We start from the raw sequence: 24,020 nt of genomic DNA, 5'->3' as shown, positions 1-24,020 counted from the left end.
GCAAGACATGCTCTCAGATTACTGTACTGCCAGCAAGACATGCTCTCAGATGACTGTACTGCCAGCAAGACATGCTGTCAGATTACTGTACTGCCAGCAAGACATGCTGTCAGATTACTGTACTGTTGCTCATGGGATGTACCATTGTGTTCACTGTCACTCACCTGCTATGCATTATGGGTATGCCCATGTAGATGAACCCTTCTAATCATGGTGATTTAATATGGACCTGCAATTATGTAACTGCTTGTCTCAGATATGGGTCACTTTGCACCAGATAAACATTGGGATTACAAACTCTGAAAATCATTGACATATTTTTTTTTGTGCTAAAAGTAATTACATGTGTGTATTGTCTATGGAAATAAGACCAAAAGCTATGTGTCATTTCACACAGTACACTACTATGAAAAACATGAGCACATCATTGATTGAATGTTCCAGGGAGGAGATGGCAGAAGCCCAGAGCAGCAACAAGCCCAGTGGGAAGTGTCATTATAGCCTGATGATCAGCAAGACTTATAAGGATCCCTCCAGGACCATCCCTGCCAGAGGAGCACCGCATAAAGACGAGCTCATGTTCATCAACGCAGAGGAGGAGTTCTTCTATGAGGTACATGTTTCTAACTTTTAAGTATAATAATATGTTATGCCATTTAGCGGACGCTTTTATCCAAAGCACCCGGTGTCAAAGGAAGGCCAAGAAAATCAATGACCTGAGCCCCACGGCCTGTTCACCCTGCTACCATCTAGAAGGAGGAGACAGTAAAGGTGCATCAAAGCTGGGTCGCAGAGAGACTGATAAACGGCTTCTATCTCCAGGCCATCAGACTGTTAAACAGACTGTAGTCCTGTGTAGCTCAGTTGGTAGAGCATGGCGCTTTGCAATGCCAGGGTTGTGGGTTCGTTTCCCACGGGGGGGCCAGTATGAAAAAATGTATGCACTCACTTAACTGTAAGTCGCTCTGGATAAGAGCGTCTGCTAAATGACTAAAATGTCAATGTAAACAGTCACCACTAGGACCCTGCCGTGGGGGGGGTTATTTAAGGTACTCTTTGAAGAGGTAGGGTTTCAGATGTTTTGGAAAGATGTGCAGGGACTCTGCTGTCCTGGCACCCCAACGGTGGAAGCAGCTTCCCCCTAAAGCTAGGACAGCAGAGTCGCTGCACACAGAGAAGAGCTTGGACTGGGCTGAGCGAGAGCTGCCCTCCCATAGGGCCAAGAGACCAGAGGTGGCAGAACGGAGTGCTCTGGTTGGGGTGTAGGGTTTGAGCATAGCCTGAAGGTAGGGAGGGGCAGTTCCTCTTGCTGCTCCGTAGGTAAGCACCATGGTCTTGTAGTGGATGTGAGCTTCGACTGGAAGCCAGTGGAGTGTGCGGAGGAGTGAGGTGACGTGGGAGAACTTGGGAAGGTTTGATGGCACAAGCGGGGAGCCCAGCTAACAGCGAGTTGCAGGAGTCCAGACGGGAGAGGACAAGCTCTTTTTTTTCCAAAAGCTGGAACCTTCTCGTTTGCCATCTTCCACAGCGAGCACCACAAGACATGGATAAGGGATATGTCAGGGTTGGGGTCAATTCAATTTCAATTCCAGTCAATTCAGAAAGTAAAGCAAATTCCAAAGTTTCCCAATTGAAGACAATTGGCATTTCCACCCCCAACCCTGGCCACTATTCATAACCTCCTCAAGTAATCCTAGTTTTTATGACTCAAATCTACAGTTGGTGAGTTAAATGGCTTAATTGTCCTTTCACTTCCTTAACCATTTCTCCATTTTCCCAATTTTCCCCAATGTCCCCACTACAGCAAGCCACCATGAAGTTCCACTACTCGGTGCAGGACGAGACGGACTCTGTTCTGAGCGGGCGCTGGTCCTTCGACGACGTCCCCATGAAGCCACAGCGTACTGTGATGCTCATCCCAGCAGACAGGATGTCAGCCATCATGGACAAGCTCAAAGAATACCTCACCGTGTGACCAACGATACTACTACACATACAGAATAAACTCTGGTAAACCACAAGACTGATAATTTTTAAACACCTCTGGATTCTTTTGCTATGTGTAAAATTCAATATAAACATCGAAAGGAAGGGGACCAATGGAATACTTTTTTTGATTAGCTGAGAATGTCAAGTCAATGCTATTATGTTGTAATGGTTCCCTTTAGCCCAGAGGTTTATCTAGCAGTTTTCAGATAAATGTACTTTTGACTAAAATAAATCACTTTAGACATGGGTCACAGTACAAAGCACTGTATTTGCAGATTCAGGTAAACATAGTGATGTATATACATTAACATCTCAGCACAAACTATTTCTACACAATCAGGCAAGTGACAATTCCAAAACGAAATTGTGTATTTTTCTGTGAAGGAATATCCGATGTTCTGATGGACTAAGTTAAAACTGATTTGACTATCTGGATTCATTTATTGGTGCACTAACTTATTTACTGTAATGTAATATATCAAATTACAAAGGCAGTTACCACCTGACGGAATTATGAAGAATACTGTACAGCAAGTCAGTCATTTGGCAGTTGATCTAACACAGGGGTTCTCCAACCTCTTCTCTGGACCCCAACTGTTTCCATGTATTTAACTATTCCACAGCTAGACCAGCGCTTCTCCAACCTCTTCTCTGGACCCCCAACTGTTCCATGTATTTAACTATTCCACAGCTAACACACCTCATTCAACCGGGTCAACTAATCATCAAGCCCTTCACTAGGTCAATCAGGTGAGATGGTCAGAGCTACAACAAAATTGTGAAAACGTCTGGGGGTCCCTGAGAAGGGGTTTGAAAACCACTGATCTAATCCGCTATGATTGTTTATTTCAGAAAGGGTTAGTGCAGTGCTAAAAGGTCTCCACCAGAGGTCACTGTAGCACACATCTGTCATAAGACTGAGCCAGTGTACTGCAGTCCTTATCCACTTTACTGTTGATGGTCAGGGTCCGTTTCTTGTCTTCACTATGTCCAGATCCGTCCCCTTCTAGGATGTGCTGTAGTATGTCTTTACTCTCACTAGAAGGCAGGTTGTAAAAGAAGTACTGCGGGGCCGTCTGAATGAACCTACAGAGAGAATACAACACTAATATTATAGAAAACATTTTTTTTGTAAGGGCCCGATTCTGACTTTCCTATGCACTTCTCAGTAGTTGGTATTCAGACATACATTATGAAGGTGCGTAATGAGGTTTGCGGGCGTGGTTCTCTTGCACGCACTGAATAAATGTCATTCCAACAGCTGAAAACCCACTTCCCACTTGCTGGCCAACAGATTCTCGTCGAGTTTTTTATTCAATAGTGTTTTTCAGTACATTTATCTTTAAACCATCCCTTTAAATACGATGTACCTTTTTAGTTAGCATTTTGTCGACAGACTCAATAGAATAGGTAGAGAGAACGGATTCAGAATATTTGGGATCAATGAAAGAAAGACGTCTAAATCTCAGTTTCAGCACCAAGTATTTATCAATCATAAAAATAAACACAGTTTGGAGAGCCTTTACACACGAAATAAAAAAACTTGATTTAGACGTCTTTGATTCATTCTGAAAATAGCCACATTCAGTTCTTCAACCCATGGTGCAGTTGGAAGATTAGTGTACATAGAGTTATAATAGGGAGAATAGTGTCCAATAGTAGGCTACACCCTCGTCTACTGCCTGCACTAACCATGGAACTGTGTGACGACACGGCCAAGTACTGCGCCATGCGTCAGGGTTCAAACGGTTTAATTAGCCTACATGTCTTTTTATATTAACTGTTACTAATGATCCTCAGCAACAACCACACGGCCATGACAACGTTTACACAGGAAGCAAATGAAGGTAAACGAGACAATGGAATGATAATGTAGATTATACCAACTGAAGGGAACTAACAGTAAACTGGCAGTTAATGTGTTATTAGGCATACTGACGGTCCATACTGATAGTGGTTCATATTTAACATGATAGAAATAGGAAACAGACAAAGTCGGGGTCGCCTATAATTAAGACATTCGACAGTACCCATCCCCGCAAGTTAAAAGGCCTTTACAATTAAAATTCTGCAAAATGGCACAGCGTTTCATAAAGTTTACTGTGGGAAAGTTGATACGCTTCAGTGTGCTGCGATATGACTGGTTTCATATGTCTCCAGCGATTATAAGGTCAATATATATATATATATATATATATATATATATATATATATATATATATATATATATATATATATATATATATATATATATATATATGTGTGATTTATATTTACAATCACCTTATCCAAACTGATTACTAATTTACCTAGCTGTTATCAATAGCTCTTATCAAGTTGTAAATTACAGTGCATGGAGAACGGTGTTATTTCTATCAGGGGGAAAACAGAGAGAGTGAAAGGTGGATAGAAAGGGAATTCCTCTCCATTTACCCTTTTTAACTCGGGTCGGAATCGGCCCTTACAGAATACACTGCACTTCTGTTATAGACTTGACTATTCCCACAACAGGCAGACTGACTCCTGTAATCTACTTAGCCATTTGTAGTGTCAAAACACCCACACCCAAAAGTCTTGTTGTGAAGTCTCTAATTTACTTTGGAGCCTATTCGTAATACAGGATTACCCATTTCAAATCAAAAACAAATCTGACTTTAGAGTCAAAAACATGTTTGTGTCTAGTTTTTATGTTGGCTACATGTTAGTGTCTGGTTTTTATGTTGGGAACATAACATTCATTATGAGCCCAGTGAACCAGACTAAATCAGGCAGCATTGATGGAATGGAGACTAGGGTTCTTTCCCTGTTCCCTGATTCCTTGTATCCTCTCCTCGCCTCCTTCTCAAAATGCATTGGATGAGAAGGTTAGAGGGGAGGGACCTCAGGACATTGGATGAGAAGGATAGAGGGGAGGGACCTCGGGTCATTGGATGAGAAGGTTAGAGGGGAGGGACCTCGGGGTCATTGGATGAGAAGGTTAGAGGGGAGGGACCTCGGGGTCATTGGATGAGAAGGTTAGAGGGGAGGGACCTCGGGGTCATTGGATGAGAAGGTTAGAGGGGAGGGACCTCGGGGTCATTGGATGAGAAGGTTAGAGGGGAGGGACCTTCGGGGTCATTGGATGAGAAGGTTAGAGGGGAGGGACCTCGGGGTCATTGGATGAGAAGGTTAGAGGGGGAGGGACCTCGGGGTCATTGGATGAGAAGGTTAGAGGGGAGGGACCTCGGGTCATTGGATGAGAAGGTTAGAAAGGAGGACATAAGTAATGGATATGAGGAATAAGGAAATATGCATTGAGAAAGAGCCTTAGTAGGGTTTGGGCCATTGACTTACACTGCAGGGGAGATTTCAGAGACTGTCCGGATCCAGTTGTTTTCTGAGAGAGTATACTCGTGGAACAGCACCCACTCTGGCAAACCCAATTGCTGTGCCTTGGACCCATAGCTGGAGGCGGGGTGGACCTGAGCCATGTGCCTGTGTGTCAACATGAAGTAGTTTCCTGAACCATCCACATCACGGGCAATCTAAAAACAGGGATAAAGGAAGTTCATATAAGTGACTTCCGTACAGGACAGTGAGTTCATTCAGATGTTTAATGTGTATGTGATCCTTTCGGGAGTTGAACCTTGGTGTTGCTAATGTAGCAGATGGGTATCTAGGTTCGAACCCCGGTATGAGTCGAATCAGGAGGAAACGGTACACGCTAAGCAAGCAGTGGGACGTCCTTTACACTAGCGCCACGGTCTGCATTGTCCACCGACCTGCATGAAGAACCCTGCCAGCAGAGCTCTCTTGACGTTGAGTGTGTTGGTCTTGGTCCCGAAGGACGTCTCAGAGATTGGCAGCTCTATTCTCTTCAGGATGTCAGTCAGCTCTGACCTGATGGAGTCTGCCGTCTGAAGGGCACTGTGGTTTAGGTGGCAGTCCTGACACCACTTCTCTACACTGAAGTCTGAGGGAATCATATCACAACAGGAAGAAAGATTCAGATACAAGTGAGGAGAAGAGAATTGAATCAAATAGAATACAATTGAATCAAAAAGAATACAATTGAATCAAATAGAATACAATTGAATCAAATAGAATACAATTCCGTTTATACATACATATATATGCATACAGTGCATTCGGAAAGAATTCAGACACCTTGACTTTTCCACATTTTCTTACTTTACAGCCTTCTTCTAAAATTGATTAAATTGTTTTTTCCCCCTCATCAATCTACACACAATACCCCATAATGACAAAGCAAAAACAGGTTTGTAGAATTTTTAGCTAATTTATAAAAAATAAAAAACGGAAATATTACATTTACATAAGAATTCAGACCATTTACTCAGTACTTTGTTGAAACACATTTAGCAGCGATTACAGCCTCGAGTCTTCTTCGGTATGACGCTACAAGCTTGGCACACCTGTATTTGGGGAGTTTCTCCCATTCTTCTCTGCAGATCCTCTCAAGCTCTGTCAGGTTGGATGGGGAGCGTCGCTGCACAGCTATTTTCAGGTCTCTCCAGAGATGTTCGATCGGGTTCAAGTCCAGGCTCTGGCTGGGCCACTACAGGATTTGTCCCGAAGCCACTCCTGTGTTGTCTTACATTTACATTACATTTACGTCATTTAGCAGACGCTCTTATCCAGAGCGACTTACAGTTAGTGCATACATTATTCTTTTTTATTTTCATACTGGCCCCCCGTGGGAAACGAACCCACAACCCTGGCGTTGCAAACGCCATGCTCTACCAACTGAGCTACCTCCCTGCCGGCCATTCCCTCCCCTACCCTGGACGACGCTGGGCCAATTGTGCGCCGACCCATTGGTCTCCCGGTTGCGGCCGGCTACAGCAGAGTAGTCTTAGCTGTGTGCTTAGGGTCGTTGTCCTGTTGGAAGGTGAACCTTTGCCCCAGTCAGAGGTCCTGAGCGCTCTAGAGCAGGTTTTCATCAAGGATCTCTCTATACTTTGCTCCGTTCATTTTTCCCTTGATCCTGACTAGTCTCGCAGTCCCTGCAGTTGAAAAACATTCCCACAGCATGATGCTGCCACCACCATGCTTCACCGTACGGATGGTGCCAGGTTTCCTCCAGACGTGACACTTTGCATTCAGGCCAAAGAGTTCAATCTTGGTTTCATCAGACCAGAGAATCTTGTTTCTCATGGTCTGAGAGTCCTTTAGGTGCCTTTTGGCAAACTCCAAGCGGGCTTTCAAATCAAATCAAATCAAATTTTATTGGTCACATGCGCCGAATACAACAGGTGCAGACATTACAGTGAAATGCTTACTTACAGCCCTTAACCAACAGTGCATTTATTTTAAACAAAAAAAGTAAGAATAAAACAACAACAAAAAAAAGTGTTGAGAAAAAAAAAGAGCAGAAGTAAAATAAAGTGACAGTAGGGAGGCTATATATACAGGGGGGTACCGTTGCAGAGTCAATGTGCGGGGGCACCGGCTAGTTGAGGTAGTTGAGGTAATATGTGCATGTGGGTAGAGTTATGTGCCTTTCTACTGAGGAGCGGCTTCCGTCTGGCCACTCTACCATCAAGGCCTGATTGGTAGAGTGCTGCAGAGATAGTTGTCCTTCTGGAAGGTTCTCCCATCTCCACAGAGGAACTCTAGAGCTCTCTCAGAGTGACCATCGGGTTCTTGGTCACCTCCCTGACCAAGGCCCTTCTCCCTCGATTGCTCAGTTTGCCCGGGCGGCCAGCTCTAGGAAGAGTCTTGGTGGTTCCAAACTTCTTCCATTTAAGAATGATGGAGGCCACTGTGTTTTTGGGGACCTTCAATGCTGCAGACATTTTTTGGTACCCTTCCCCAGATCTGTGCCTCGACACAATCCTGTCTCGGAGCTCTACGGACAATTCCTTCGACCTCATGGCTTGGTTTTTGCTCTGACATGCACTGTCATCTGTGGGACCTTATATAGACAGGTGTGTGCCTTTCCAAATCGTGTCCAATCAATTGAATTTACCACAGGTGGACTCCAATCAAGTTGTAGAAACATCTCAAGAATGATCAATGGAAACAGGATGCAACCGAGCTCAATTTCAAGTCTCATAGCAAAGGGTCTGAATACTTATGTAAATAAGGTATTTCTGTTTTTAATTTTTAATACAAAATATTCTGAAAGCTTGTTTTCGCTTTGTCATTATGGGGTATTGTGTGTAGATTGATGAGGAATTTATTTGATTTGATCCATTTTAGAATAAGGCTTTAACGTAATAAAATGTGGAAAAAGTCAAGGGGTCTGAAAACCTTCCGAATGCACTGTATGTAAATGTGATATTTAAGTTTTTTATTTGTAATAAATTATCAAACATTTCTAAAAACCTGTTTTTGCTTTGTCATTATGGGGTATTATGTGTAGATTGAGGAGGGAAAAAAAAACAATTTAATCAATTTTAGAATAAGGCTGTAACCTAACAAAATTTGGAAAAAGTCAAGGGGTCTGAATACTTTCCGAAGGCAAGTATTCACAATGTGACGCTTTTTTGAGCTCAGTGGATGTGACTGACTGTCTCTCTCCCTCTCTGGCTGTATTTGAAGTAACTCACTTACATGTCTCTCTCTGACTGTATTTGAAGTGATGTGACTGACTTACATGTCTCTCTCTGGCTGTACTTGAAGGCGTTGTAGATGTTGATGAGGGTGAAGTGGTCTCCCTCAGGGTGCTGGAACTTTCTGTGACACTGTTGTGCCTCTTGGGCCCTGCCAACAGGTGGCTCCAGGAAGCAGCTTGGCGCTAACGCAGACAGACAGAATCAATAGGGTGGTTAGCATTGGCGCTAACGCAGACAGACAGAATCAATAGGGTGGTTAGCATTGGCGCTAACGCAGACAGACAGAATCAATAGGGTGGTTAGCATTGACGCTAACGCAGACAGAGAATCAATAGGGAGGATAGCACTGGCGCTAACGCAGATAGGGAATCAATGGCGAGGTTAGCATTGGCACTAACGCAGACAGAGAATCAATAAACGTTAGCATTGGCACTAACGCAGACAGACAAGAGAATCAATAGGGAGGTTAGCATTGGTGCTAAAACAGACATATCAACAGGGTTAGCGTTGTTTGACCAAGCTACTCTCCCCGTATAGTACCTTCTGGCTCATTGTCTGGGTGGGAGAAATAGCAGCCGTCTAGGCTACAACTGCAAATGCTCAGAGACTAGACTATGTCCATATGGCAGATCATACTCCCGAGTGGCGCAGTGGTCTAAGGCACTGCATCGCAGTGCTTGAGGCGTCACTACAGACCCCCCTGGTTCGATTCATTTTACATGTAGTCATTTAGCAGACGCTCTTATCCAGAGCGACTTACAGTTAGTGAGTGCATACATTTTTTTTTTTAATAAAAAAATAATTCATACTGGCCCCCCGTGGGAATCGAACCCACAACCCTGGCGTTGCAAACGCCATGCTCTACCAACTGAGCTACATCCCTGCCAGCCATTCCCTCCCCTCCCCTACCCTGGACGACGCTGGGCCAATTGTGCGCCGCCCCATGGGTCTCCCGGTCGCGGCCGGCTACGACAGAGCCTGGATTCGAACCAGGATCTCTAGTGGCACAGCTAGCACTGCTAGCATTGCATAGTGCCTTAGACCACAACCGGCCGTGATTGGGAGTCCCATAGGGCGGCGCACAATTGGCCCAGCGTCGTCCGGATTTGGCCGGTGTAGGCCGTCATTGTAAATAAGAATTTGTTCTTAACTGACTTGCTTGGTTAAATAAAGGTTAAAAAAAATACAAAATACTGTCTGGCAGATTATACATTCAAAGGTCAGAGATGCCGATGTAGTTGTTCATAATGGTTAAGACTGCTTATGATGCATATTATAATGTCTTATGTAGAGGTTATAAAGGCTTTATGGATGTAAACATAAGCGTGAGGGTTCCCTCCTTTACAAGACACTGGGGGTGTGTTGCACCAACATGGTTTAAATTCATCTTAGATTAGACCTAATCTAGACTTTCTAAATCTAGGTTTATAATTAATCAGAGATGTGTTGCACCACTTCATTTTAAGACTGGATTAGTTCATCTAAGGTTAAATCACTAAACTATGATCAGTGACACGTGTCTTAATGGATTCCCCATAGCAATGTGTTGTAATTCTATGGAAACAAATCAGCACTTGTTATTGCTAGCTAGCCAGCAAAGTTACTTTTCACTTCAGGCTAAGGATGAAATTAATTGCACTTTTCTGTCAAATGATTTAGCTGGCTAGTTGAGTTTTACAAACATGATAAACCACAGGAGATAAAATTGTTAATCACACCGAAAATAAAGCACATACACCGATATTTGATTAATTTAAACCTCCTCCAGTGGCAGTTTAGATTGAATCCCAAATCTAAATTTAAATTCGTTTTTAAAACAATGGAGCAACAACATTACATTTGATCTTGGTTTGAATTCAAAATAAAAAAAACATAGTGTAGAAGAAGGATTTGATTGAACTATGCTTAGTTTAAAACTAGGTTTAAAGTTCGGTGCAACAACATTACTAGAAAAACCTTGATTAAACCCATGTTAAGAGTTAATCAACGTTGGTGCGATCCACCCTGAATGAATAAATGGGCCAAAAGGTTGTACGAGTGTAAGCTACATACCTGACAGCATAGCTGCGATGGTCACCACCTCGCTCACACAATCAAACTCACAGGACGCCAGCAGAGCCTTGGCCATCTGAGCGTCCAATGGCAACTCAGAGATAATGATCCCGATCTCTGATAGGTTCCCATCGTCGTCCAATGCCGCAAGGTAATCCAGTTCCTCTAGTGCCTGCATCAGACCCTCAGGATCTGGATGGGAAGTAGATCATCCTTTACATCATAGATAATACAGAGAGAAGATCTGGATGGGAAGTAGATCATCCTTTACATCATAGATAATACAGAGAGAAGATCTGGATGGGAAGTAGATCATCCTTTACATCATAGATAATAAAGAGAGAAGATCTGGATGGGAAGTAGATCATCCTTTACATCATAGATAATACAGAGAGAAGATCTGGATGGGAAGTAGATCATCCTTTACATCATAGATAATACAGAGAGAAGATCTGGATGGGAAGTAGATCATCCTTTACATCATAGATAATACAGAGAGAAGATCTGGATGGGAAGTAGATCATCCTTTACATCATAGATAATACAGAGAGAAGATCTGGATGGGAAGTAGATCATCCTTTACATCATAGATAATAAAGAGAGAAGATCTGGATGGGAAGTAGATCATCCTTTACATCATAGATAATACAGAGAGAAGATCTGGATGGGAAGTAGATCATCCTTTACATCATAGATAATAAAAGAGAGAAGATCTGGATGGGAAGTAGATCATCCTTTACATCATAGATAATAAAGAGAGAAGATCTGGATGGGAAGTAGATCATCCTTTACATCATAGATAATAAAAGAGAGAAGATCTGGATGGGAAGTAGATCATCCTTTACATCATAGATAATAAAGAGAGAAGATCTGGATGGGAAGTAGATCATCCTTTACATCATAGATAATACAGAGAGAGAATAGAGATATTCGACAGAGAAAGTACTGAGCAAAACACCTGTTTAACAAAATGACTTGTCAGTTGATGCTTTGGATTATGATCCTATGGTGTTTTCTCATGCTCAGCTCCTCAAGAGATAGTGGGTCTTACTGTAACCCGTAACTCCATGTTAATGTAGCTACAAAATAAAAATGCCACACGTCAAAAGACATAGAATACATAAGCAGTATGAAACCGTATTGCTGAAAAGAGCCTGGCTCCGATGGTTCATCCAGGAATGTAGCCTAGTGTGTTCCAGTAGAACTGTGGACAGGATTCTACTTCCTCCTCATTGTGGAGGTGCGGTCAAATGGCCTAACGAGACACGTTACTGGTGTAATCATTAACGAGCTGGCCTCTTTACACCGTCGCCTCTTTACCACCGTCGTGTGGGTCCCAAATGGCACCTTATTCCCTTTGTAGTGCACTACTTTAGACCAGAGTAGTGCACTATATAGGGAATAGGGGTGCCATTTGGGATGCAGATGGTGACTTGTCCTCAGCTCTTCCCATGCAGGGACAGCCGGGTGGGTCGGGGCTCTCAGACAATGGTCCCTGGCAGCCCGCTGTCACCTCTACTAAAGCATGCCTGACTGGGTCTAAACAGAACAGAGCACGGCATACGGCATACAGCCCCCCCCATCTGGCCACACTCTACCCAGGCCCCCAAAAACCCTCCTGTACCCTGTACCCCTCTACAGTTACAGCTAGGGTTGCAACATTCTGGTTAACCTTCCCCAAAATGCCCCCCAGGTCTTCCAGAAAATCCTGGTTGGAGGATTCCGGATTCCCTGCTGATTCCCTCCTGATTTTCTGGAAAAACCTGGGAATTTTGGGGAAAGTTGCTGGCATTTTGTAAACCCTTGGTTACAGCACAAGTTATACAGGGTCAGATCCATATAATTACATATTATAACACATTTCATTTAATAGGATCTCTGTGGTCAGACTCACCTCCCGACCAGAGTCTGATAACCTGGGAAGACCCAAATACACTGCAGACAAGACTCAGGGTACAACCAGGGTTTCTAAAGGGGTTTCTAGTCGTGCTTCTATATCTGCATTGCTTGCTGTTTGGGGTTTTAGGCTGGGTTTCTGTATAAGCACTCGGTGACATCTGCTGATGTAAAAAGGGCTTTGTAGATACATTTGATTGATTGATTGTGTGGGATTGGTAGTTTGGTTCTTAACCTTTTTTGGATACGGTACCCTGAAGTACCCCCTCATGTGCATTTTACCAGTAACTATGGTCTCATCAGTCTTCCCAAGTACCCCCTGTGGATAAGCCAAGTACCCCTAGGGGTCCTAGTACCCAGGTTGAGAACCACTGTTCTACTAAAGTACCATGTAGAATGTCTGTCTGGTAGGCTGACCTGGTCTGGTGATGAAGTCACAGTGTCCCAGCCCTGCGATCTCCATCCTCTTGAGGAAGAGGATGGTGGAGGTGAGGTTAGTCTCCAGGATCTGAGGGGATGTCTCTACGGGGAGAACTCGATCCTCAGGGTACAGGCAGAAACACTTCCCTGGACAAAACACAGACAGACAATGTTACTACCTCCAACATAAATCAATCAAATGTATTTTTTCAATAACATTTATTTGATAAAGCCCTTCTTACATCAGCAGTTATCACAGAGCGCTTTACAGATACCCAGCCTGAAACCCCAAAGAGCCAGCAATGTAGAGGCAGAAGAACATTATTGAAAACCAATATATAGGCTATCTAACCCAGTGGTTCCCAAACTGTGGGGTGGGAGGGGTCGGCAGGGGGGTCTCCCCCCCCCCAAAAAAATAAAAAAATAAAAAATAATATATATATATACACAGTATATATGTTTTAAACTTACTGTTGAAAGATGTAATAGTAGAATGCACAAGGTGCAATTTCGAAATTGGGCAGTGCACCATCGTTCCTCTTGTTGTAATTTTTTAGTCACTCACATGAATACACATTAGACATGGCAAAATGTGTAGAATTGCAAGAAAATTAGCTTTAAAAAAAACGGCAACATTTTCTCTTGACCCCCGTGACAACATGTGTAGAATTGCAGGAAATAAGCTTTAAACCTGCTAAATTCTCTCCACCAACAGGAGGGGTGGGAACCGTGTGTGTCATGATCAGTGCCAAGAGGGGTGGGAACCGTGTGTGTCATGATCAGTGCTTGTGTCCATAGAAACAGGCGCGGCTCGGCGCGGGATTTTCCCCAATGCTGGAAGGGGGGCTAGAGTGAAAAAGTTTGGGAAGCCCTGATCTAACCAACAAGCGATGCAAGTCAACTGATTCACATCAAGGAGAGATGAGAGGTAGTCAGTACCTGTTGGTCCAGTCAGCTGCTTCCTGATGTCAGTACCTGTTGGTACAGTCAGCTGCTTCCTGATGTCAGTACCTGTTGGTCCAGTCAGCTGCTTCCTGATGTCAGTACCTGTTGGTCAAGTCAGCTGCTTCCTGATGTCAGTACCTGTTGGTCCAGTCAGCTGCTTCCTGATGTCAGTACCTGTTTGACAGTCAGCTGCTTCCTGATGTCAGTACCTGTTGGTCCAGTCAGCTGCTTCCTGATGTCAGTACCTGTTGGTCCAGTCAGCTGCTTCCTGATGTCAGTACCTGTTGTTCCAGTCAGCTGCTTCCTGATGTCAGTACCTGTTGGTCCAGTCAGCTGCTTCCTGATGTCAGTACCTGTTGGTCCAGTCAGCTGCTTCCTGATGTCAGTACCTGTTGGTCCAGTCAGCTGCTTCCTGATGTCAGTACCTGTTGGTCCAGTCAGCTGCTTCCTGATGTCAGTACCTGTTGGTCCAGTCAGCTGCTTCCTGATGTCAGTACCTGTTGGTCCAGTCAGCTGCTTCCTGATGTCAGTACCTGTTGGTCCCAGTCAGCTGCTTCCTGATGTCAGTACCTGTTGGTCCAGTCAGCTGCTTCCTGATGTCAGTACCTGTTGGTCCAGTCAGCTGCTTCCTGATGTCAGTACCTGTTGGGTCCAGTCAGCTGCTTCCTGATGTCAGTACCTGTTGGTCCCAGTCAGCTGCTTCCTGATGTCAGTACCTGTTGGTCCAGTCAGCTGCTTCCTGATGTCAGTACCTGTTGGTCCAGTCAGCTGCTTCCTGATGTCAGTACCTGTTGGTCCAGTCAGCTGCTTCCTGATGTCAGTACCTGTTGGCCCAGTCAGCTGCTTCCTGATGTCAGTACCTGTTGGTCCAGTCAGCTGCTTCTTGATGTCAGTACCTGTTAGACCAGTCAGCTGCTTCCTGATGTCAGTACCTGTTGGTCCAGTCAGCTGCTTCCTGATGTCAGTACCTGTTGTTCCAGTCAGCTGCTTCCTGATGTCAGTACCTGTTGGTCCAGTCAGCTGCTTCCTGATGTCAGTACCTGTTGGTCCAGTCAGCTGCTTCCTGATATCAGTACCTGTTGGTCCAGTCAGCTGCTTCCTGATGTCAGTACCTGTTGGTTCAGTCAGCTGCTTCCTGATGTCAGTACCTGTTGGTCCAGTCAGCTGCTTCCTGATGTCAGTACCTGTTAGACCAGTCAGCTGCTTCCTGATGTCAGTACCTGTTGGTCCAGTCAGCTGCTTCCTGATGTCAGTACCTGTTGGTCCAGTCAGCTGCTTCCTGATGTCAGTACCTGTTGGTCCAGTCAGCTGCTTCCTGATGTCAGTACCTGTTGTTCCAGTCAGCTGCTTCCTGATGTCAGTACCTGTTGGTCCAGTCAGCTGCTTCCTGATGTCAGTACCTGTTGGGCCCAGTCAGCTGCTTCCTGATGTCAGTACCTGTTGGGCCCAGTCAGCTGCTTCCTGATGTCAGTACCTGTTGGGCCAGTCAGCTGCTTCCTGATCTCAGTACCTGTTGGTCCCAGTCAGCTGCTTCCTGATGTCAGTACCTGTTGTTCCAGTCAGCTGCTTCCTGATGTCAGTACCTGTTGGTCCAGTCAGCTGCTTCCTGATGTCAGTACCTGTTGGTCCAGTCAGCTGCTTCCTGATGTCAGTACCTGTTGTTCCAGTCAGCTGCTTCCTGATGTCAGTACCTGTTGGTCCAGTCAGCTGCTTCCTGATGTCAGTACCTGTTGGTCCAGTCAGCTGCTTCCTGATGTCTGCCTGGGATCTGCTGATGGATCGTAGTACTTCAGAGTTGGCCCTTATCCTGGGATTATACACCTGGTTTAAATAATACATTTTTAAAAAGACAGGTTAGTCATAGCCATAGAATGACAAATTATAACTATTTAATAGGATATCTATGGCCTTACATTTCTAAACTAACATGCAACGCTTGTATTATATTTCCTGTACTGGGGATTAAACTCACACATCTTTTCTCCACTCCTGCGTCGATGACAAAGTTAACGGGGTCCACATTCCAGAACATGTCCTCTCCCTGACGGGTGGAGAGGTATACCCTCCGGCCCCTGGTCCTAACTGTTCCCCTACCCCCCATCCCCTCTCCCAGGAGAGGGGGTGCCTGGCCCTGCCCACCCTGCCCAGGGCACAAGACCACGGGCACCAGCTCCCCCAGGTCTGCCCCCAGTCTGGTACCTTCTCTCTGGAGGATAGCACGGGCACAGACGATCTCCTGTGGGAGGGGGAAACACAGTGTGAGAAGTGTTGCCAGCACCGTACGACTAGTCCTGTGTGGCCACTGGCTAGCAACGCCAAGGTCATGGGTTCAAATCCTGCAGGGATCACATGCCTAAAATGTATACCGTGAGGCTCTTTGGATAATAGTGTTATACCCCATCCTGGAAGGTTCAACGTGAAGGGAAGAGAGGGCTTGCTACATGACCATTATACCCCAGCCTGGAGAACGTGAAGGGAAGAGAGGGCTTGCTACATGACCATTATACCCCAGCCTGGAGGGTTCAACGTGAAGGGAAGAGAGGGCTTGGAAGAGAGGGCTTGCTACATGACCATTATACCCCAGCCTGGACGGTTCAACGTGAAGGGAAGAGAGGGCTTGCTACATGACCATTATACCCCAGGCTGGAGAACGTGAAGGGAAGAGAGGGCTTGCTACATGACCATTATACCCCAGGCTGGAGAACGTGAAGGGAAGAGAGGGCTTGCTACATGACCATTATACCCCAGCCTGGAAGGTTCAACGTGAAGGGAAGAGAGGGCTTGCTACATGACCATTATACCCCAGCCTGGAGGGTTCAACGTGAAGGGAAGAGAGGGCTTGCTACATGACCATTATACCCCAGCCTGGAGAACGTGAAGGGAAGAGAGGGCTTGCTACAGGACCATTATACCCCAGCCTGGAGAACGTGAAGGGAAGAGAGGGCTTGCTACATGACCATTATACCCCAGCCTGGAGGGTTCAACGTGAAGGGAAGAGAGGGCTTGCTACATGACCATTATACCCCAGCCTGGAAGGTTCAACGTGAAGGGAAGAGAGGGCTTGCTACATGACCCATTATACCCCAGCCTGGAGGGTTCAACGTGAAGGGAAGAGAGGGCTTGCTACAGGACCATTATACCCCAGCCTGGAGAACGTGAAGGGAAGAGAGGGCTTGCTACATGACCCATTATACCCCAGCCTGGAGAACGTGAAGGGAAGAGAGGGCTTGCTACATGACCATTATACCCCAGCCTGGATGGTTCAACGTGAAGGGAAGAGAGGGCTTGCTACATGACCATTATACCCCAGCCTGGAGAACGTGAAGGGAAGAGAGGGCTTGCTACATGACCATTATACCCCAGCCTGGAGGGTTCAACGTGAAGGGAAGAGAGGGCTTGGAAGAGAGGGCTTGCTACATGACCATTATACCCCAGCCTGGACGGTTCAACGTGAAGGGAAGAGAGGGCTTGCTACATGACCATTATACCCCAGCCTGGAGGGTTCAACGTGAAGGGAAGAGAGGGCTTGCTACATGACCATTATACCCCAGCCTGGAGGGTTCAACGTGAAGGGAAGAGAGGGCTTGCTACATGACCATTATACCCCAGCCTGGAGAACGTGAAGGGAAGAGAGGGCTTGCTACATGACCATTATACCCCAGCCTGGAGGGTTCAACGTGAAGGGAAGAGAGGGCTTGCTACATGACCATTATACCCCAGCCTGGATGGTTCAACGTGAAGGGAAGAGAGGGCTTGCTACATGACCATTATACCCCAGCCTGGAGAACGTGAAGGGAAGAGAGGGCTTGCTACATGACCATTATACCCCAGCCTGGAGGGTTCAACGTGAAGGGAAGAGAGGGCTTGCTACATGACCATTACACCCCAGCCTGGAGAACGTGAAGGGAAGAGAGGGCTTGCTACATGACCATTACACCCCAGCCTGGAGAACGTGAAGGGAAGAGAGGGCTTGCTACATGACCATTATACCCCAGCCTGGAGGGTTCAACGTGAAGGGAAGAGAGGGCTTGCTACATGACCATTACACCCCAGCCTGGAGAACGTGAAGGGAAGAGAGGGCTTGCTACATGACCATTATACCCCAGCCTGGAGGGTTCAACGTGAAGGGAAGAGAGGGCTTGCTACATGACCATTATACCCCAGCCTGGAAGGTTCAACGTGAAGGGAAGAGAGGGCTTGCTACATGACCATTATACCCCAGCCTGGAGAACGTGAAGGGAAGAGAGGGCTTGCTACATGACCATTATACCCCAGCCTGGAGAACGTGAAGGGAAGAGAGGGCTTGCTACATGACCCATTATACCCCAGCCTGGAGGGTTCAACGTGAAGGGAAGAGAGGGCTTGCTACATGACCATTATACCCCAGCCTGGAGGGTTCAACGTGAAGGGAAGAGAGGGCTTGGAAGAGAGGGCTTGCTACAGGACCATTATACCCCAGCCTGGAGAACGTGAAGGGAAGAGAGGGCTTATCATGTAATAAATAGTTAACACATTTTGCAAGCAGACCCATCAATAGAAAAGGCTGAGTTGACATCCCTATTGACAGGCTTTAAGCTCATTGTCATGTATATGGGCAGGGACAACAGGCCTTTCAAAACGCTTTGTCATTCCAACAGACCACGAGCCATCAGTCAAACACACTAAAGCAAATAAAAGCTAAGCGGTCAAAATAAAACACGAGACGGGGACAGGATCTGGAATGTTGCTTTGCCATCTAAATTCAATCGAGACAAGTATGCACCACACACGATAAAAAATATAACATTCTGAGAGAGATTCTGCAAGGACAGAGCGCCTACTTAAGGCCAGAGAGCTATGGCATGCCATCATTCAGTGCATAGCACCACCAAAAACAAGCAAGTAATCAAGTTACGGACAAAATCTGCCCACGAGATCACTGTTGAACTGTGTAAATTGTCTCACCTGAGCTGAGGCCAAGAACAACGCTACATCTCCTTCCTCCTCGGTGCGGTGGATCTCCAGCACCGTTCTTAGAGCAGAGTAGAAATAGTCCTTACTACTGCATGTCCTGTAGATGACCTCAGCTGGACAGAGGGCTTCCAGCCTGACCACCGGGACGTTACTACCTGTAATGTAGAGGACATCACTGTTAGTCCATTCCATGTTACCATTATATTGATAACTGAAATACTCACAACTCCATTCCATGTTTTACTCATGCTCTAGGGAGCTAGCGATCAACAAAGTATCCCCACAGTGCTTTCAGTAAAGTTCAATAAATAATATCATGTATGTAGCTATCCCCACAGTGCTTTCAGTAAAGTTCAATAAATAATATCATGTATGTAGCTATCCCCACAGTGCCTTCAGTAAAGTTCAATAAATAATATCATGTATGTAGCTATCCCCACAGTGCCTTCAGTAAAGTTCAATAAATAATATCATGTATGTAGCTATCCCCACAGTGCTTTCAGTAAAGTTCAATAAATAATATCATGTATGTAGCTATCCCCACAATGCTTTCAGTAAAGTTCAATAAATAATATCATGTATGTAGCTATCCCCACAGTGCTTTCAGTAAAGTTCAATAAATAATATCATGTATGTAGCTAACCCCACAATGCCTTCAGTAAAGTTCAATAAATAATATCATGTATGTAGCTATCCCCACAGTGCTTTCAGTAAAGTTCAATAAATAATATCATGTATGTAGCTATCCCCACAATGCTTTCAGTAAAGTTCAATAAATAATATCATGTATGTAGCTATCCCCACAGTGCTTTCAGTAAAGTTCAATAAATAATATCATGTATGTAGCTATCCCCACAATGCTTTCAGTAAAGTTCAATAAATAATATCATGTATGTAGCTATCCCCACAGTGCTTTCAGTAAAGTTCAATAAATAATATCATGTATGTAGCTATCCCCACAGTGCTTTCAGTAAAGTTCAATAAATAATATCATGTATGTAGCTATCCCCACAGTGCCTTCAGTAAAGTTCAATAAATAATATAAGACTCCACAACCTCCATTCTTCTAATCATCTGATAATACAACAACAGGGGACCATGTGCTATTCTCCTGGGTTGTTACTAAGTGCATCTTTTCCCATTAAAGATGGCCGTTCCACTAACCATAGTGGGCCTGGAGCCTGTCTGTCATGGAGGACACCGTCAGGATCACCGCCCTCAGGTCTGGTCTGTGGACCAGGATGTCCTGCACAATCACAAAACTTTATTGACATGCAACAAACTAATGTTACTAGGAATCAACATCAATCAGTGTAGATTAACATCAATTCAGAGGTGGTATTTTTTTCTTCTGTGGTTTCTGATCTGGCTATACCTTCAGCTCTCTCTCTCTGAAGCTCTGTGTTCACTTGAGATCTGACTAAAAATGATCTTGCTCACTCCTTAATCCTGCTTTCTGGAATACCCCTAAAATAGACATGTATATAATCCAACAGATACTATTATGCTGAATACCACTTAAGAGAGAAAGCGCCACGTCATTCCCACCATACCCGGAGCAGTCCCAGCAGTACGTCTGTGCTGACGGTCCTCTCGTGAGCCTGGTCGATGACGATGGCCCCGTAGTGCTCCAACATGGGGTCAGACATCATCTCCCTCAGCAGCAGGGTATCCGTACAGAACCTGGAGTGGGACCAGAACTGAGTTAACTAATGATGCAGGCGGTAACATCTTTCAATGTTGTTCAATACACACTATGCACTCAATGCCAGTATGGAGCGTGGAGACCAGAAGTGAGTGCCGATATACACTATATATACACACAAAAGTATGTGGACGCCCCTTCAAATTAGTGGATTCGGCGATTTCAGCCACACCCGTTGCCGACAGGTGTATAAAAATCGAGCACACAGCCATGCAATCTCCATAGAGAAACATTGGCAGTGGAATGGCCTTACTGAAGAGCTCAGTGACTTTCAACGTGGCACCGTCATAGGATGCCACCTTTCCAACAAGTCAGTTCGTCAAATTCCTGCCCTGCTAGAGCTGCCCCGGTCAACTGTAAGTGCTGTTATTGTGAAGTGGAAACGTCTAGGAGAATCAACGGCTCAGCCGCGAAGTGGTAGACCACACAAGCTCACAGAACGGAACCGCTGAGTGCTGGAGTGCGTATCGCGTAAACATCGTCTGTCCTCAGTTGCAATACTCACTACCGAGTTCCAAACTGCCTCTGGAAGCAATGTCAGCACAATAACTGTTTGTCGGGAGCTTCATGAAATGGGTTTCCATGGCCGAGCAGCCGCACACAAGCCTAAGATCACCATGCGCAATGCCAAGCGTCGGCTGGAGTGGTGTAAAGCTCACCGCCATTGGACTCTGGAGCAGTGGAAACGCATTCTCCGGAGTGATGAATCACGCTTCACCATCTGGCAGTCCGACGGACGAATCTGGGTTTGGTGGATGCCAGGAGAACGCTACCTGCCCCAATGCATAGTGCCAACTGTAAAGTTTGGTGGAGGAGGAATAATGGTCTGGGGCTGTTTCTCATGGTTCGGGCTAGGCCCTTTACTTCCAGTGAACGGAAATCTTAACGCTACAGCATACAATTACATTCTAGACGATTCTGTGCTTCCAATTTTGGGGAAAAAGTTTGGGGAAGGACATTTCCTTTTTCAGCATGACAGTGCCCTCGTGCACAAAGCGAGGTCCATAGAGAAATGGTTTGTCGAGATTGGTGTGGAAGAACTTGACTGGCCTGCACAGAGCCCGGACCTCAACCCCATCGAACACCTTTGGGATGAATTGGAACGCCGACTGCGAGCCAGGCCTAATCGCCCAACATCAGTGTCCAACCTCACTAATGCTCTTGTGGCTGAATAGAAGCAAGTCCCAGCAGCAATGTTCCAACATCTAGTGGAAATCCTTCCCAGAAGAGTGGAGGCTGTTATAGCAGCAAAGGGGGGACCAACTCCATATTAATGCCCATGATTTTGGAATGAGATGTTCGACGAGCAGGTGTCCACATTCTTTTGGTCATGTAGTGTTCATACTTGCATGCTACTTAGTATGTAGAGATGTATTGTCTATGGATGCTAGTTGTAGTATGCTAGTGTGGTTATTGAGACATCATCTCCCTCAGCAGCATCCGTGCAGTCCCTGGAGCAGAGATCATCAGAGTTAACTAATGGAATGTTAACATGGCTGCCATAGAATGGTGTAGTGTGTAAATGCTTCCTAATGCAGAAACCTCACTGTCCCAACTCTCTGATCCGACTTAACTAACGGTTGCCAATGTCAACATCCCGTAGAATTGATCTTTCCACAGCTGCCGTTTGGCAGGGAGATTATTACTGTAGCCTGTCATTTAAATCTGATAATAACATTTACATTTTAGTCATTTAGCAGACGCTCTTATCCAGAGCGACTTACAGTTAGTGAATACATATTCTATTTTTTAATACTGGTCCCCCGTGGGAATCGAACCCACAACCCTGGCGTTGCAAACGCCATGCTCTATCAACTGAGCTACATCCCTGCCGGCCATTCCCTTCCCTACCCTGGACGACGCTAGGCCAATTGTGCGCCGCCCATGAGTCTCCCGGTCGCGGCCGGCTGCGACAGAGCCTGGATTCGAACCAGGATCTCTAGTGGCACAGCTAGCACTGTGATGCAGTGCCTTAGACCACTGCGCCACTCAGGAGACAATAACAGAGTAGAAACATCACGATTATTTAAATAATTGATTAGCCTACCACAACTACACCAAGGACAATATGAAACTGGAAAGCTGTTTTGTCAGGAGCCCACCCCACTGTCTGAATGTGACCCCTTGGTACATTACCTCCCTGCAACCTGTCACAACGTGTTACTACAGTGAAACATTTAGCATCTGTGTGCTAGGAGACACATAATGACACAGCAATAGATGATGTCCCTGTCTGTCGTGATCTGTGTGATCGAGTTTGCGTTGGCATGTAAACTTTGCGTGTGTGCAAACCATCTGAAACGTGATAAACACGTGTGCCAGACCTGCAGCTAATGACTGGCTGGACAGCACATCTATCATTCCAGTGTTCATACGAAATCGTAACTATTTTGCACTATGGCCTATTTATTGCCTTACCTCCATAACTTACTACATTTTGCACACACTGTATATATATTTTCTGTTGTATTTTTTGACTTTATGTTTTGTTTTACCCCATATGTAACTATGTGTTGTTGTTTTTAAATCGCACTGCTTTGCTTTATCTTGGCCAGGTCGCAGTTGGAAATGAGAACTTGTTCTCAACTGGCTTCTTACCTGGTTAAATAAAGGTGAAATAAATCAAAATGAAAATAAACAGTAAAGCCTTGGTGAGAAGCAGACATGAGCACAGTGTCAATGGAGCAGCATGTCTCCAGGGGGATGGTGTAGCCCTGTGATGGAGCAGCGTGTCTCCAGGGGGATGGTGTAGCCCTGTGATGGAGCAGCGTGTCTCCAGGGGGATGGTGTGGCCCTGTGATGGAGCAGCGTGTCTCCAGGGGGATGGTGTAGCCCTGTGATGGAGCAGCGTGTCTCCAGGGGGATGGTGTAGCCCTGTGATGGAGCAGCATGTCTCCAGGGGGATGGTGTAGCCCTGTGATGGAGCAGCATGTCTCCAGGGGGATGGTGTAGCCCTGTGATGGAGCAGCATGTCTCCAGGGGGATGGTGTAGCCCTGTGATGGAGCAGCATGTCTCCAGGGGGATGGTGTAGCCCTGTGATGGAGCAGCATGTCTCCAGGGGGATGGTGTAGCCCTGTGATGGAGCAGCATGTCTCCAGGGGGATGGTGTAGCCCTGTGATGGAGCAGCATGTCTCCAGGGGGATGGTGTAGCCCTGTGATGGAGCAGCGTGTCTCCAGGGGGATGGTGTAGCCCTGTGATGGAGCAGCGTGTCTCCAGGGGGATGGTGTAGCCCTGTGATGGAGCAGCATGTCTCCAGGGGGATGGTGTAGCCCTGTGATGGAGCAGCATGTCTCCAGGGGGATGGTGTAGCCCTGTGATGGAGCAGCATGTCTCCAGGGGGATGGTGTAGCCCTGTGATGGAGCAGCATGTCTCCAGGGGGATGGTGTAGCCCTGTGATGGAGCAGCGTGTCTCCAGGGGGATGGTGTAGCCCTGTGATGGAGCAGCGTGTCTCCAGGGGGATGGTGTGGCCCTGTGATGGAGCAGCGTGTCTCCAGG

The 24,020-nt window shown here is 45.9% G+C and overlaps 2 protein-coding genes across 2 annotated transcripts in view; one reads left to right on the top strand and one right to left on the bottom strand.

Moving 5' to 3' along the window:
* The first annotated feature begins 435 nt into the window (after positions 1–435).
* On the top strand, positions 436–2,236 carry LOC311116150 (protein BCCIP homolog). Its single transcript, XM_084191275.1, has 2 exons — positions 436–613; positions 1,805–2,236. The coding sequence occupies exons 1-2, from the start codon at positions 452–454 to the stop codon at positions 1,973–1,975; spliced, it is 333 nt and encodes a 110-aa protein (XP_084047401.1). The 5' UTR covers positions 436–451; the 3' UTR covers positions 1,976–2,236.
* A 2-nt stretch (positions 2,237–2,238) lies between these two features.
* The window catches only part of LOC311116148 (putative pre-mRNA-splicing factor ATP-dependent RNA helicase DHX32), a 31,228-nt gene continuing 9,446 nt past the window's right edge, over positions 2,239–24,020 (bottom strand). The window contains exons 3-13 of the mRNA XM_084191274.1: positions 20,369–20,498; positions 19,980–20,061; positions 18,807–18,970; positions 15,835–16,098; positions 15,590–15,683; positions 12,915–13,064; positions 10,602–10,793; positions 8,591–8,731; positions 5,751–5,941; positions 5,323–5,513; positions 2,239–3,075 (exon numbers count right to left, since the gene is read on the bottom strand). Of these exons, the coding sequence (XP_084047400.1) occupies positions 2,880–3,075; positions 5,323–5,513; positions 5,751–5,941; positions 8,591–8,731; positions 10,602–10,793; positions 12,915–13,064; positions 15,590–15,683; positions 15,835–16,098; positions 18,807–18,970; positions 19,980–20,061; positions 20,369–20,498 (1,795 nt within the window). The 3' untranslated portion in view covers positions 2,239–2,879. The remainder of the gene's footprint in view (positions 3,076–5,322; positions 5,514–5,750; positions 5,942–8,590; positions 8,732–10,601; positions 10,794–12,914; positions 13,065–15,589; positions 15,684–15,834; positions 16,099–18,806; positions 18,971–19,979; positions 20,062–20,368; positions 20,499–24,020) is intronic.

Source organism: Coregonus lavaretus (genome assembly GCF_964263955.1).
Source record: "Coregonus lavaretus genome assembly, contig: HAP1_SCAFFOLD_3778, whole genome shotgun sequence".
Classification (NCBI taxonomy): domain Eukaryota; kingdom Metazoa; phylum Chordata; class Actinopteri; order Salmoniformes; family Salmonidae; genus Coregonus; species Coregonus lavaretus.
The sequence above is the reverse complement of the archived record's forward strand: the minus strand, read 5'-3'. Positions and strand labels throughout refer to the sequence as shown.